Source organism: Lithobates pipiens, unplaced genomic scaffold (assembly GCF_037356315.1).
Source record: "Lithobates pipiens isolate NorthernLeopardFrog02 unplaced genomic scaffold, aLitPip1_a1.2 Scaffold_30, whole genome shotgun sequence".
In the NCBI taxonomy this organism is placed as follows: Eukaryota; Metazoa; Chordata; class Amphibia; order Anura; family Ranidae; genus Lithobates; species Lithobates pipiens.
The window spans coordinates 20621619-20637571 of NW_027507791.1; the positions used below are offsets into that span (position 1 = coordinate 20621619).

At 43.0% G+C, this 15953-nt stretch overlaps 1 protein-coding gene across 2 annotated transcripts in view; it reads left to right on the forward strand.

The window, feature by feature from the left end:
* Positions 1-15953, forward strand: part of TDP1 (tyrosyl-DNA phosphodiesterase 1) — a 165657-nt gene that overhangs the window by 8404 nt on the left and 141300 nt on the right. The window contains exons 2-3 of one of the 2 annotated variants that reach the window (XM_077463750.1): positions 7134-7663; positions 13245-13288. In XM_077463750.1, coding sequence (XP_077319876.1) covers positions 7134-7663; positions 13245-13288 — 574 coding nt within the window. The remainder of the gene's footprint in view (positions 1-7133; positions 7664-13244; positions 13289-15953) is intronic. The other variant, XM_077463751.1, reaches the window with a different exon arrangement.

The following is a 15953-nucleotide window of genomic DNA, read 5'->3' on the forward strand; positions in this document are numbered from 1 at the left end:
AATAAAAAAATAAAAAAAAGTAAAACATGGCTCCTAGATTCAAGCAAATTTGTCAGGCCTGACCTACGGCATCATCGGGTGATGACTAGAGTCTTAACTCTAAATTCGATCATTTACAAGCTGACATTGGTCTCATCCGTTGGGACCATGATCTGTAAGGGGAACAGGTGACCGAGGTAGAGCATTAAGTGTCCGATTTGGAGGACGTATGGCAGGACCATCATGCTGATCTCCACATGAAAGATTAACCACTTAAAGACCAGGCTTTTTATGGCACATTTTGTTTTAAATCAGTATTTTTTGCTAAAAAAATTACTTAGAACCCCAAAATGTTATACTTTTTTTTTTTTTTTGCCAGAGACCCTAGAGAATAAAATGATGTTCATTGCAATTTCATATGCTGTATTTGCGCAGCAGTTTTGCAAACGCAATTTGTTTGGGGGAAAAAAAAAGGAATAAAAAAAAAACGAAACGCAATATAATATTTACTCCAATTTGTTTGTAAAATGTGAAAGATGTTACGCCGAGTAAATAGATACCTAACATGTCACGTTTTAAAATTATGCACACTCATGGAATGGTGACAAACAACGGTACTTAAAAAATCTCCATAGGCAATGCTTTAAACAATTTTACAGGTTACATGTTTAGAGTTAGAGGAGATCGAGCGCTAAAATTATTGCTCTGACGTTGACGACAATACCTCACATGTGTACATACCGGTTACATGTGCGTTCGTGACTTGCATATGCATTCGCTTCTGTGGATAAGCATGGAGTGATGGGGCACTTAAATATTTTTTTTTTCCTTATTTATTTTACTTTTTATTTTTATAATGTCTCTTTTTTATTTTTTATTATTTTTCTCTCCATAAAGCGGACCCGTCATACATATTTCTGTTACAAGGAACGTAAACATCCCGTATAATAGAAATAAGTATGACAGGTCCTCTTTATGGAGAGATCTGGGGTCAAAATTGTTTTAAAAGCAAAAAATAACCAAAAATGTATCTTTTGGTTTAAAAAAAAAAAAAAAAGGAAAAAAAAAAAAAACTAAAAAAACAAGAAAAACTTGTTTACTTCCAGCCTGGACCGGAAGTGACGTCATGATATCGATCTGGTCCACCAAGGCCATAGAGGCGATCAAAATGGACCTACTCTTTGATCGCCGGGCGGCACTGTCAGAAATGGTAAGCCTGAGAAACACCAGCAGGGGGGACGGCCACTCCTGACGCTTCTCAAAGCATTCCAGCAGCTCATGAGCTGCTCGGAACACTTTCATGAGAAAGCCAGTTGCTGGCTGTAAAAACAGTATGGGGATTATGGCTAAAATCTTCAGCCATAATTTCAATAAACCAATTGCAAACCACAATGTGTGTATATATAATTATTGTGGTCGCCAAGTGGTTAAAGAGGAGTTCCTCTTGGGGAAAAAAAAATGAAACTCATCAGCGACAAATACTGTAGCTGCTGACTTTTAATATACGGACACTGTCCAGGGAGCCTGCAATGTCGGCACCCTTTCGACTTCACAGACGGTTCCCTACCGCCCATGCACGAAGCGTGCTGCGCTTTCTAACTGCCCCGGCTGCAGGGGAAGAAGAAGGGGGGGGGGGGTCCGAACTTCTGAGGGATGGCGCGGTCTCCTGGAATTTTAGGAAGGGTACCTTTAAAAAACTGGTAACCATTCCCTCTGTCCCCTGAAAGATGGCAAATGTGGCACGGGGGGAGAAGCAGATAAGCGGAAGTTCCACTTTTGGGTGGAACACCGCTTTAAGGTGAAGCATCTACAATCCAGAGCAGAGGACACAGAAAACTGTAATTGCTGCAACAACCTGAGGATCATTGGGCTGCTAGAGGGCGCGGAAGACTCTGCTCTTACTACTTTTTGCCAAGAACCCTCCTGCCCCAGGCCAAGTTTTCACCCTTCTTCTCGATTGAGCAGGCTCACCACATGCCTTCAACCTGTCGGCCCTCCAGGAGCGCCGCTACCCACCTTTTATTTAAAACTTCTGCATTTAAAGGATTGGGACCTCGTGCTCCGAGACGCCCGCAATCAAGGTGACCAGTAGTTTGAAAAGAATACTCTGCGGAAATGTCACCCAGTTCAGGTTTACAGCTGCTGTAGACGTACTTGTTATGGGATGTTTGGCCAGCAATGTATGAAGCCGCCTTCTTCCCCTCTTTGATCCCAGTGTGAAGCTCCAAATTACGCAGATGTGAGGATCCTTCTGTATCTGTAGAGACTTCCCGCACTCCATCAGCATATGGTGTAGATGAAGCTCTGCTCTCTCCATCTTGTGCATTCTGGTTCTGGGATCGTCCCTGGTGGCTGAAGATCAGAGATACAGACAGATGCTCACATTGTAGAGCCGGCAGTGCAGAGCTGTGTGAGCAGTTCCCCCTTCTGTATGTTTTCAGGGCAAAATACTCTACAATCGGACAAAACGGTTAATTAAAAAACAAAAAACTTAAAAAAAAACTTAAAAAAAATAAATAAATGGTCAGACTTGATGGAATACTCGATCTTTTTTCTGCAGTCACTTTTCTTTGTTGCTAAATGCATTTTTTTTTTTTTTGCTCTTTTTTTTTTTACCAGTTAATCAATTTGCTGTCATTCTCATTATTGGAGGGACATGGAGGCTCCTAGTTCAGTGGTTCTCAACTCCTGGCCCACCAGAATGCACTGATTTACAGATCCCATAAACATATATTTGAACCACTTGCCTACCGGGCACTTTCACCCCCTTCCTACCCAGGTCACTGTTCAGCTTTCAGCGCGCTCACATTTTGAATGACAGTGAGCTTTATTTTGGTGATTATTTAATCACCGCTGTTTTTTTTTTTTTTTCCTAAACAAACAAACAAACATTCTCCGTTTCTGCTCTAAAATTTTCTAAATAAGTAAGTAAGTAATTTTACTCCTTCACGGTTGTGTACTGATGAGGCTGCACTAATTGGCAGTGCTGATGGGCACAGATTGGCAGCACTTGTAGGCACTTTTGGGGCTGCACTGATCATCAGAATGCTGATGGTCCGTGCCCTGATTATCAGTGTAGATGTCCCCTCCTGTGGATTTTCCAGTTATTAGCTCTCCTCTCCTCATGCGCTGTCAGCTTGAGGAGAGGATTGCCGATAACCGTCAAATCCTGTTTACACTGTGATCAGCTGTGATTGACTCTTTACCCTGATCTGTGATTACCTGTGTCTGAAGGAAGGGGTGCGCTGGAAACACAGTCATAGGACGATGTCCATCTCAGCAATGTAAAAAGTGGTGTAGTGCTAATATGAGGCTAAATAAAAAACTTTCAATGTAGAAATTAAACTGAAATACAACATCATTGTGAATGTCCATAGGGATGTGAAGTAGTAACCCCGCCACATCACCTAAATACACTGCCTCTTACCCTAAGGTAGATCAAACAAGCATACTCCTCAGCAGTATGGGGGATGATAGACAACAGCTCCTTCACGTAGATAGCAGTAAGCCTGGATGCCTCGCAATGACGGATCCTTACCAGTATAGGATTAGATAAACCAGCGCACCCACCAATGTAATAACCCCGTAGAGAAAATAAGACACTTCATAGTGCAGACATCCCAAATCCTCTTAGTTTATTATAAGATTGAAAGCAGTTACATTCACATGCACATAATCGAAAATAGGCAAGTGAATAGAAGAAACGTCTGGCGTTTCAAACCCAAAAGATGGTCGCTGCATCCCGGCAGACAAATCGCGTCACACGTCACATGTTCCTACCTACACGTTTAGTCATCACGGACGTCTGTTTCCATCTGACAGCCCCATAGAGAACAGCGGGGCTGTGTTTGTGTCTGCTCTGCATAGTGGAGCAGACAAGGACCATTCATCCGCCCTGCTCGGGGGTGGGGGGTCTGGAAAATGCCCATGTGAAACCAGCCTAAAGTGTATTTTTTTTTCCACCAAAAAAACTGCGTTTGAAAAACGAATGCGCAAATACTGTGTGACATAAAAAATGCTCACCCATCATTTTATTCCATGAGACGGGAGAGAGGGGGGAGGAGGGGGGGAGAGAGAGAGAGGGGGAGAGAGAGAGGGAAAGGGAGAGAGGGAGAGAGGGAGGAGTGAAAGTCGGGGGAGGATCGAGAGGGAGGGGGGGAGAGAGAGAGGTGGGAGGGAGGGGGGAGGAGAGAGAAAGAGGTGGGAGAGAGGGAGGATAGAGAGGGAGGGGGGAGAGAGGGAGGAGGAATAGAGGCAGGAGGAGGGGGGGAGAGAGAGGGAGAGAGGGGGGGAGGAGAGAGAGAGGGGGGATAGAGGGGGACAGAGGGGGGGGGAGGAGAGAGAGCAGGAGAGGGGAGAGAGTGAGGAGGAGGGGGAAAGAGAGGGAGATCTGTGTGCAAGGGACAATTTTTAGATGCAGCTTTTCACAGATTGGTGAACCTCTGCCCATCCTTACTTGTGAGACACTCTGACTCTCTAAGATGGTCTTTCAAATTTCCTGAAGACTGCTCAGATTGATAGGAGTGGGCTAGAAATAATTCAAAAGCAATGTTGAAATGAATATAGGATTTTACATTTTGACCATAAATATTCTTTAATGGGTTAAAAAAAAAAATTAAAAAATGAGAGCTATTCCAATCCCAGACGAATCCTCGGATCTCTATAATTATGTTGGATGACATTTACATTTTACTGTGCGAGCATAAAAAATGAAATTCAGATTCTTCGCATTTGCAAAGCTGTAAAAAAATGTCACCATCTTGCTAATTTGTCAGCCCATCTTGATCATATCCTAATGTAATGCTAACATTAGCCCCCCCCCCCCCCCATTTTCCCTGCGTGCGTTGCACTGAATGCAGAATAGAGCTCCCCTAAAATGAAAGCAGGCATTCACCTTGAGCCTTACCTTTCCACTACATTAATCACTTGTGGACCACCCACCAGAAATGTACTGCGGTGAGACGGCCTGCACAGGCAAAGCGACTTACCCGTACATCGATGCCTGCTCCTGGGTTTAGGGCGCACGCACCTCCCCACCACCACCACCAGGGTGAGCCTGTCAGCAAGCCCCGCCCAATGTTTCATGGCCAGGAGACCTGCTGATCGGTTGTGTGCAATCACAGGCTAGAGCTCTGTGTTGATTGTCACAGGGAACACCTTTGTGTTGCAAAGATAAAAAACAAAGAGATCTAGTAGTAAAAAGCATCACACATTACACATAGTTAAGCACACATTTAACCCCTTTGATTGACCTAGATGTAGACCCCTTCCCTGCCAGTAGTACAGTTACAGTGTATGGTATTAGCACTGATCACTGTATACATGTCACTGGTAATGTCAGTGCCAGTTTTCTATTTTTCTTGTATCCAAAGGAAAAGCTTTATTTAAAAAGAAAACAGTACAACATAGCCAAGCAATACTTTTCAATACAAGTTTACAAATAGTCACAGCCTACATGCCTTTATAACCACAACTCTTACATTGCGTCAGTTAGTTACCCCCAGCGTCAGTTTATTTTAGACTGCCCGCTGCACTATCGCAGTCCCATTAAAGGTCGCTGATCACCCTCATTACTAGTACAATAAAAATGTAATTTTCAGTATATACACCACAGTTCGTAGGCTCTATGACTTTCACACAAACAAATCGATATACACTTATTTTTTAATTTTTATTTTTTTAATATCAAAATTATGTATCAGAATACACGTTGACCAAAATTTAGGCCTCATACACACAGGACATTTAAAAAAAATGCCAGCGCTGCTGCCAGGGAAAAGCAGCATTAAAATGCGTTGTTATCCGCCTTTTTGAATAGCGTTTATGGGCGTTTTTCCCAGACAGACAAAATAAATAGGACAACTAGGAAATAAAAACATATCTGGTGTCAAATTAAAGCCATATCTTTCCAAGAAAGATTATGTATGTTAAATAATGGTAATAGTTATAAGGTATGCCTCCAACCTTTCAAAACAGAGTGCTAGTTTACTGTCCTTCAGACTGGGGGGGGGGGCTTGGCCCTGGAGCCAGGGGGTGTAGAAAATGTCCCGGCTACAAGCTTGGTGGGAGTAAAATAATTGCATTGTGCCTGTGGTTAGTAAGAGGAGTAATAGTGCCCCATCATTGGTGTCAGTGGAAGGAATAGTGCCCCATCGTTGGTGTCAGTGGAATGAATAGTGCCCCATTGCTGGTGTCAGTGAAAGGAATAGTGCCCGATCGTTGATGTCAGTGAAAGGAATAGTGCCCGATCGTTGATGTCAGTGAAAGGACTAGTGCCCCATCGTTGATGTCAGTGAAAGGAATAGTGCCCCATCATTGATGTCAGTGAAAGAAATATTGCCCCATCGTTGATGTCAGTGGGAGGAATAGTGCCCCATCATTGGTGTCAGTGGAAGGAAAAGTGCCACATGGGCCAGATAAATGCAAGTAAAGGGCTTCAGTTTGGAGACCACTGTTTGGAGACCCCCATGTAAGCCAACAGACTGCTTTGTGCTGTAGACCTCCTAAGAGCTGACAGAGTGGCTTAACTATACACTGTTGCTGACCAAGTACATATGTTCATGAAAACAGTATTTCCTGATGGCAGTGGCCTTTTTTAGCAGGATAATACCCTACCACGCTGCAAAAATGTTCAAGAATGGTTTGAGGGACATACAATTTAGCTCAAGGTTGACTTGGCCTTTCATTTCTCCAGATCTTGATCCATCAAGCATCTGTGGGATGTGCTGGAAAATCAAGTCCGATCCATGGAGGCCCCACCTCACAATTTACAGGACTTAAAGGACCTGCTTTTGATGAGAGCTGCTTGGTGAGAGATACCCCATCATATCTTCAGAGGTCTAGTGAAAAGGGGAGATGGAGCACGTACCAATGAGTGGCATCTGTGTAACAGTACCAGTGGGAGTACAATCACTCCGAGATGTGTTCTGCAGTTAAAGGATGGGGAATGTGGAGGTTGGAAGGCATAAGGTAAGTGGTGGGTGAGATAAGACAAGGAATAGGGAGGGGTGGCTAGAGAGAGGACAGTATATGGGCACATTAGGGTAGGAATGCACAGGTAGGGAATAATAACAAGGATTTGGATAGCGGTGGTGGTGGAGGGACCACGGCTTTCTTTATATTTTATGCATTATGTTTTTGTCTTTGTGTGATAGGAGTTCAGGCTCCCAGCAGAGCAGTTATGGAAAGTGGACGTTGTCCAGCAGTGATGAAGAGTCAGAAGACAGCAAAAAACCATCATCCTCATTATCGGTGAACAGAGACCGTGTGGTTCCTGCTCCTCAGTTCCCATGCTCCGAAGCCAGGAAGGAATCTTACAAGAGGAAGTCAAATCCAGTAAAGTTTGAAGAGATGGCAGGTAAAGAGCCATCGCCAGCCAAAAAACCCAAATCAGACAAAGAGGGCATAGGGTGGTGTCTCTCCAGCAGTGAGGAGGAGCCTGAGCCAAAGAAGGAGCCGAAGAAGGTGAAAGAGCCATCTTCCCAAAAACCGGAGGTGCAGAGAGTGTATAAGAGCCGCAGCCCCACCCCCACCCCCACCCCCACCACCAATGAGAAACACAAGACTCCCAGCGACTCTCAGGACCCCTGGGATGTCTTGCAGGCCGGAGAACCTTTTCGCTTCTACTTGACCAAAGTTACTGGCATCAAACCCAAGTACAATGCCGGTGCCCTTCATATTAAGGGTGAGTTACTGACGGGTTACATTTTTGGGATAGAGTGGGGAAGTGGTATGGTAGAACTCCGATGTAAAAGATGAAATTTAATGCAGCTCTGTAATTATTAATACATAATTAAATGTTTTAATTTTTTATTTGTATGTAAGTAGTGAAAGTACCTGACGTTGACCTGACATCAGTCTCTTGCAGTCTTTGTACAGCAGGACTGGAGTGTGGGAAGAAGCAACAGCAGAAATAGCCAATAGGTTCATGTGCTGACAAGAAGCATGTTTATAGGAGGAGAGAGCAGGGATATGACCTCATCACTGTGCAGCTTCTCCATTCACTGTCCAGTCACAGGTTGGGGACTTGTCCGGGATGAAGTTAAGTTACATAGTAGGTGAGGTCGAAAAAAGACATAAGTCCATCAAGTCCAACCTATGTGTGTGAATTAAAAAAAAGTTTTGCTGGCCATCAGACTGAGGACATCTAGTGGCAGAAAAAGTACTGCCGTAAAATCTGAGTTGAATATAAATATTGCAGTAAAAGCTGGGGGTGGGTCCTGAATATCCTGGGATTAGCATAAGTGAGTTGAATAATGCTGCCCATCACACTGAGGACATCTATTGGCAGGAAAATAAAGTAGTGGCTCATCACTGTGCTGCCTCTCCTTTCACTGTCAGATCACTGGCTGGGGTGGGTACAGATCGAACATGGGCTCAGAGAAAGTGGGTTGAATGATGCCAGCCATCAGACTCAGGACATTTTGAGTGGCTGATTTTTAATTTTTTTTAAGGTGAACTAATCCTTTAAAAGCTAATATTAATTTTGTATTTTGTCCCCCAAAACATGTTGGCTGAGTGAGTGAGTGACTTGTATAGCGCTGCCTATGTGAACTGAATCTCCTCAGGACACTTTCTTGCCACCAGAGTCCAACTGCGGCTTAGCGTGGTCCTATACCCTGTAAGGTCCTGACACGCTTACAAACGCATACAACATTGACATATGTTACCGGCCTCAAAATGTGAATTAAGAGAGCCGATGATTGTAGACGCGATGAGATAAGGTGATCAGCTTGGCGTGGACTGCAAAGAATCACACAAACAGCATGAGATATGACCACTGACTTTATGGCTGGAAGTAGTTTAATTTTTACATAACAATACATCTTTTACATTTTTATAGTCACATGTTTATAACCATTAACAATATATATAATACCGATTTTAACTGAAGTATTTTAAAACGTAGTTACAACAATGAACATTACTAAATTTAATAACATATATATCCCTGTTATTCAGTGTTATAGATAATTATCTTTATCTCTCTGGTACACTTTCAGTGTGCAATAATCATACTAGCAATGCATTGCTTTAATACAAATATTTTCATGGTAGTACTCTTTTTTTAACCACTAGATGGTGCACATTGCATGTCTGTATGATGCAATACATAAGCTTTACATACAATAGGTTTTTTCTATATTAAATAACAGAAAACATGTGCTTCTATAAATCTATGCAATTTCCAATAAATCAGGTTTAAATATACCTATTTAGAAAGGTTTAGTGTTTATCATAGACATTTGTTTTGACTAATGCAGTATTTTCATTTTCTTATGCACTTTTCACTTGTTTCTGACACATGCTGTTCTAAACTTCTAATTACAGCAAAACTATAGCATAAAATCTGCTGAGACTTTTTCTGCATCTGCTCAAGATGTTTAGGAATCTTTCTATCACAGGTTAATACAGATTAGGAACGATTTAGAGTACATACCTGCAAAGAATCACACAAACAGCATGAGATATGACCACTGACTTTATGGCTGGAAGTAGTTTAATTTCCAGTCACATGGTGTGTGGCCTTATATAGACTCTGTTTGTGTACCTTCTCTGCCATCTACTGGTTATTAATAGAATAGAAGGGATATGTTTAGAAATATAAAAAAAATGAATATGTACTTTGCTTTGGGGTGTCTTGTGACCATATAAACCCCAGTCCGTCACACATACATATACACATATTGAGGCCAATTTTTTTTTGACAAGGTCTAATTAACCTACCAGCATGTCTTTGGAGTGTGGGAGGAAACCGGAGTACCCGGAGGAAACCCACGCAGGCACAGGGAGAACATGCAAACTCCAGGCAGATGGTGTCGTGGTTGGGATTTGAACCAGCGACCCTATTGCTGCTAGGTAAAAGTGCTACCCACTACACCACTGTGCTGCTGTTTTATGTATTCTTACTACGAACAATAAAAGTGATTTTTTTTTTCTATTGTATCATAAAAGACAAATGTACAGATTCTCATTAGAGATTTCAGAAGCTCCTTGTTTTTAACTGCTTTCCGCCCGGCCTGTAGTTAAATGACAGCCAAGCAGGAGCTTTCCCATCTTGGATGGACATCACGTCATATGTTATCCTTCCAGTCACGCACCTTGCACGCTCCCTAGGGGCCGCTGCGCAGCGCAATCTGTCACCTGTTGTGTTCACTGGACTCAGCGGATGACCGATCATCGTACCGGGCCGGCCCAGGTACTGTGCGATCGCCATGACCAGTCACAGTCACAGCGATCACATGACAGTTGTACACAATGAATGGCTTTTATTCATAGCCATTTATATTAATCTCAGTGATTGGTCACAGTGATCACATAGTACAGACAAGGCCAATCACGGTAGATCACATGACGGTTATAAACAATGGATGGCTTCCTTTCATGCCATTCGTTGTGTACAACTGTGTTGCTAGCTGTGATTGGTCACAGTGATCACATGGTACAGACAAGGCCAATCACAGTGCATCGGTACCATGTGATAGTAGTGGCCAATCAAAGTTTTCCTAATCGTACACACTGGCAATGAATAGATGCCATTCATAAATGTTTTCTTATGACAGTGCTCATCACTGTTATAAGTAATCATAGTTTAAAAAAAAAAAATCACCTCCCCAGAGCAGTAAAGTGTCACTAAGGTCACAGTGTGATCACAGTACCGAAAGAGAAAAACAGCTGATAATGGAGCCAAAAATGGGGTGTGGCCTGGGTGGGTGCAGGACTCCGCCCCCCGCCCCTGGTGCCGCCCATCATGGGGGGTGTGTAGCGCAGGAGAGCCGCCTCCGCCGCCTGTTTGATCACAGCGCCAGGAACATCACAGCTTTTATTTCAATGGCTGTGTGTTCCCGGCCGCGCGCCGTCACACACAGCCCCTCCCCCTTGTCCGGGCACTTTGATAGACAGATCACCCGCAGGATTGGATGGATGATCTGTCTATCAAAGTGCCTGGACAAGGGGGAGGGGCTGTGTGTGACGGCGCGCGGCCGGGAACACACAGCTATTGAAATTAAAGCTGTGATGTTCCCGGCGCTGTGATCAAACAGGCGGCGGAGGCGGCTCTCCTCTCTTCCCTGCACAGGCTGGCTGCAAAATGGGACACAGGCACACTGACCTGCAATGGGGGACACTGGCCTGCAATGGGGGACACTGGCCTGCAATGGGGGACACTGGCCTGAAATGGGGGACACCTCCTGTACCACGTCCTCTGTCTCTGACCATCTCCTGTTCCATGTCCCCAGTCTCTGACCATCTCCTGTACCACGTCCTCTGTCTCTGATCATCTCCTGTACCACGTCCTCTGTCTCTGACCATCTCCTGTACCACGTCCTCTGTCTCTGACCATCTCCTGTACCACAAAGGAGCTATATGTAAACACAAAACACTGCGCAGTACAAAAATATAAAAGAAAAAGCTGCCAACACGCTAAAACTAGGATTTTTTAGCTATAGAGACGTCAAAATGTGAAGTGTAGGCGCTAAATATATATTACTGTGATATTCAAAGGAGTTTAACCCAAAAAACACAAAAGAAAAAAACGCATAAAAAAGTGAACAATATACGTGCACGGAATAAAATTATATATAAGGACCATAAAGAGTGTCAATGTAACTATAACTTATTAATAAACCATATAATGTATAAACAATCAAGTCCATATATTGGTGAACGTAGATGTGCAGATATAAATCCCAACAAGTTATGGTGAAGGCAACAAATCCCAATGTGATGTAACCATAGGCAATTCCACCGTCGTGCAACTCCCACCACCTTACGAAAGCAAAGGCTTACCGGAAAAAGATGACCCGGATAAACTTATGTCTAAAGGGTCAAAAATGGCTTGTAATTCCAACTACTGAGGCATTGGATTCAGCATTCCATATTTCCGTGGCTCACGGGATGGGTGATCTTTACGATGTAGTGGACTGTGTATGGTCACCGTTTTTTAGAGAGACAGCTCCGGCATCAGCTCAGACATAAAGGATGGAAGGAAAGAGCCGAAATAGTGTAATAACGTTTTTAAAAAAAATTATTTTTTAATAAAAATAAAATATTAAACTCACATTTCCATGGTTGTAAATAGACATGTCACAAGAAATAGGCAGTGGTAGAGTCTTCTCGGACGCGTTTCGACCTATGGGTCATCATCTGCGATTTTTATGGTGAAAAAGTGAGTGTTATACGCCAATAAATACTATATATATATATATATATATATATATATAATATATTACCCTATAAAATGTGTGTGTGTGTGTGTTTCCGGACTTCTGCCTGCAGGGGGCGCTTCACCGGTGAGCTACTTCTGCTGTGAGAATTCACATCAGAAGCCGATCTGCGAGCCCCATGTTCTGGGGTGGAAGGAGAGGGACGGTCCTATGTCTTTGGAAAGCAGGGACTAGAATTGATCTCTTCCTCTAGTGAAAGCAGTACACACAATCACTGGTTAGACACACATTTATCCCTGTGATCACACCTGATTTTTAACCCCTTCCCAGCCAGTGTCATTAGTACAGTGACAGTGCATATTTTTTTTAGCACTGATCACTGTATTAGTGTCACTGGTTCCTGCAAATTGTCAGTTAGTGTCCGATTGTCGTAATATGGCAGTCCCGCTATAAGGCATTAACTGCTGCCATTACTAGTATAACAAAAAAAATTCATCAATAAAAACTCCATAAATATATCCCATAGTTTGTAGATGCTATAATTGAACCAATCAATATGCACTTATTGTGATTTTTTTTTTAATGAAAAATATAGAAAGTAAAAAATACAGTTTTTTTTTTTTTTTAAAACTGTCGGTCTTTTTTTGTTTATAGCGCAAAAAAAAAACGCAGAGACGATCACATACCACCAACAGGAAGCTCTATTTGTGTAAAAAAAAAAAAAAAAAAAAGACATCAATTTTATTTGGGTACAGCGTTGCACGGCGCACAATTGCCAGTTAAAGTAACGCAGTGCTGTATCGCAAGAAATAGCCTGATCATGATGGGGGGGTAAATCTTCCGCAGGTCAATTGGTTAAATACCACCAAAAGAAAGCTCATCTGTCTCAAACTCTTTTTTTTTTTTTCAATAAAAAATTAATATGGGTACAGTGTTGGATGACTGAGTAATTGTCATTTAAAGTATGACAGCGTTAAATGCTGAAAATTGGCCTGGGCAGGAAAGGGGGGGGGGGGGGTCTGGTATTGAAGTTGTTAATTCCCTGATTTTTGTTTTCCAGACTGAAATCCATTTTTAATTGAAAATCTTTTTCCTCGGCAGATATCCTGTCTCCCCTGTTTGGGACGTTGGTCTCCTCTGTGCAGGTATGAATATTGTTACAGACATACAGATAGGGATACACCACAATATACAGATATTGGAGTTCAAAACAACCAATAGGAAACGATAAAACATTCAGGTGTGCCGACAGATGTGCCCACAGATCCGCTTTGCTCTTGTTAGAAACCATGAAATCAGGTCGAGATAGAAGTACAGTTAAATCACACTTGTTTTAATAATAAGAAAAAAGAACAAACGTAGTCAAAACATAACCAAAGTTTAGTAACCCGAACGGATAGTCAGCCAAGCCAGAAGTCAGGGATCAATGTAGTGGAACAGGAAGCAGGATCTGGAGCTAGAAGGGATGTCAGCAAAGCAAGTCTAGAACAGGAATGCAGGAGATAGTTGCTGTGATGTTGACCAAGGGGAAGGCAGAGATCCTCTGGACTGGACGGCTTAAGTAGGCAGGACTGATGAGTAGGATATCATCAACAGCTGAGTAACTGTTGAGAGATGGGAGCTGACAATTAGCCGACAGCCGAGCGACCAGCTCAGAGAAGGAAGGGCTGAGCCCAGCCCTGACAGCTCTCTCTGGAGATGTAGAGTTGGAATGTTGGCCTGGTCAGGTGCCGGACAGCGGTGTAGCTGGTGTGACGGGCATGCCTGTGCTCAGGCTGATGTCTGCATTTGTACTACTGGAGAGACCTCTGAGGAAGACGTGATTGGTGAACAAAGTCGGCAGAGCTGCTGTTCAGGTAATTACAGGAAGCCAATAGAAAGACAAGTCCGGGTTTTTAGGCTTGTTGTGTGTATCTAGAACTCAACCTCTGAAGTGTAATAACAGAAGTATGCCACATTCAATTACCAGGATGGGGCACATACCTGGTGGCAGGGGTGGCCCGTCTATTAGGGGTTACCCCCCCCATCCATGCATCCGACCCCCTAATTTACATGCAGGGCACCAGACGCATGGATTCCAATGTTTTATTTTTTTTTGGAAGCACGTGATTAGAGCCTGAGGCTGTAATAGGCTTCAAAAAAAGGGTGGGGCAGAGCACTGCACCCTGAGCCCACGGAAAGTGATGGACGGAAAGCCATCGCCCGGATGGAAGCCCAGCTCACTTGATGGGGTTAAGTGTGAGGAGGGGGCGAGGATTGGGTGCGGATGAAAAAAAAACAAAAAAAAAAAAAAACAGCCGCCACTGCCTGGTGGTATGAATGTACAAGTGTCTAACGTTTTTTTTACCTGTTTAGGATTGTTAGGGTTGTTATGTATAGCACATCATACATAGTTCATCTGAGTTATATCACATATAGCACAGCATATATAGTTCCTAAGTCTGGGATATGTCATGTATAGCACAATGGGAAATTTACTAAAACTGATTACACAGAATCTTGTGCAGCTGTGCATGGTAACCTATCAGCTTATAACTTCAGCTTGTTCAATTAAGCTTCGATAATAAAACCTGGAAGCTGATTGGTTTCTAGCTGCACCAGATTCTGGGTGATCCAGTTTTAGTAAATCTCCCCCCAGTGTACATCGTTCTTACGTCTGGGATATGCCATATATAGCACAGTGTACATTGTTAAAGTAGATTTCCAGTTAAACCTAAAAACTTACCCTTTTATTTGAAACCTATAAACTTTTAAGCTAAGCACTATTTAGATTGCTTAACCACCCGACCAGCGCACGACGATGTACGTCGACAGAATGGCACGGGCAGGCATATTGGCGTACAGGTACGTCCAATATTCGATGCTGCCCTGCCATCGGGAGCGCGGCGCACTCCCGCGCTGGTCGGGACCCCGTGAGTCCAGTCGCGGGACCCGCGGACTCGATCGCCGCGGGCATCCCCACGATCGTCTCACGGAGCGGCCGAATGGAGGAAATGCTGTATAAACAACATTTCTCCATTCTGCCTAGCAACTAGTGACGCTGATCTCTGCTCCATGTGATTGGAGCAGAGATCAGTGTACACTAAATGAAAGCCCAACCCCCCCACAGTTAGTAACACACCCCTAGGAACACTTAACCCCTACACTGCCACCCACTGGTTAACCCTTTCACTGCCAGTGTCATTTACACAGGAATCACTGCATTTATATAGCAGTGATTACTGTATAAATGACAATGGTCCCAAAAATGTCCGATGGGTCCCCCACAATATCGCAGTCACAATAAAAATCGCAGATCGCCGCCATTACTAGTAAAAAAAAAAAAAAATTAAAAATTATTAATAAAAATGCTATAAAACTATCCCTATTTTGTAAACGCTATAACTTTTGCGCAAACCAATCAATAATCGCTTATTGCAATTTTTTTTACCAAAAATATGTAGAAGAATACGTATCGGCCTAAACTGAGGGAAAAAAAAGTTTTTTTATATATTTTTGGGGGATATTTATTATAACAAAAAGTAAAAAAATAATGCGTTTTTTTTTCAAAATTGTCGCTCTATTTTTGTTTATAGCGCAAAAAATAAAAATCGCAGAGGTGATCAAATACCACCAAAAGAAAGCTCTATTTGTGGGAAAAAAAGGACGTCAATTTTGTTTGGGAGCCACGTCGCACAACCGCGCAATTGTCAGTTAAAGCAACGCAGTGCCGAATCGCAAAAAGTGGTCTGGTCTTTGACCAGCAAAATGGCCCGGTCTGCAAGTGGTTAATGTCCTGATTATAAGCAACCATCTTATCCAGACATTGAG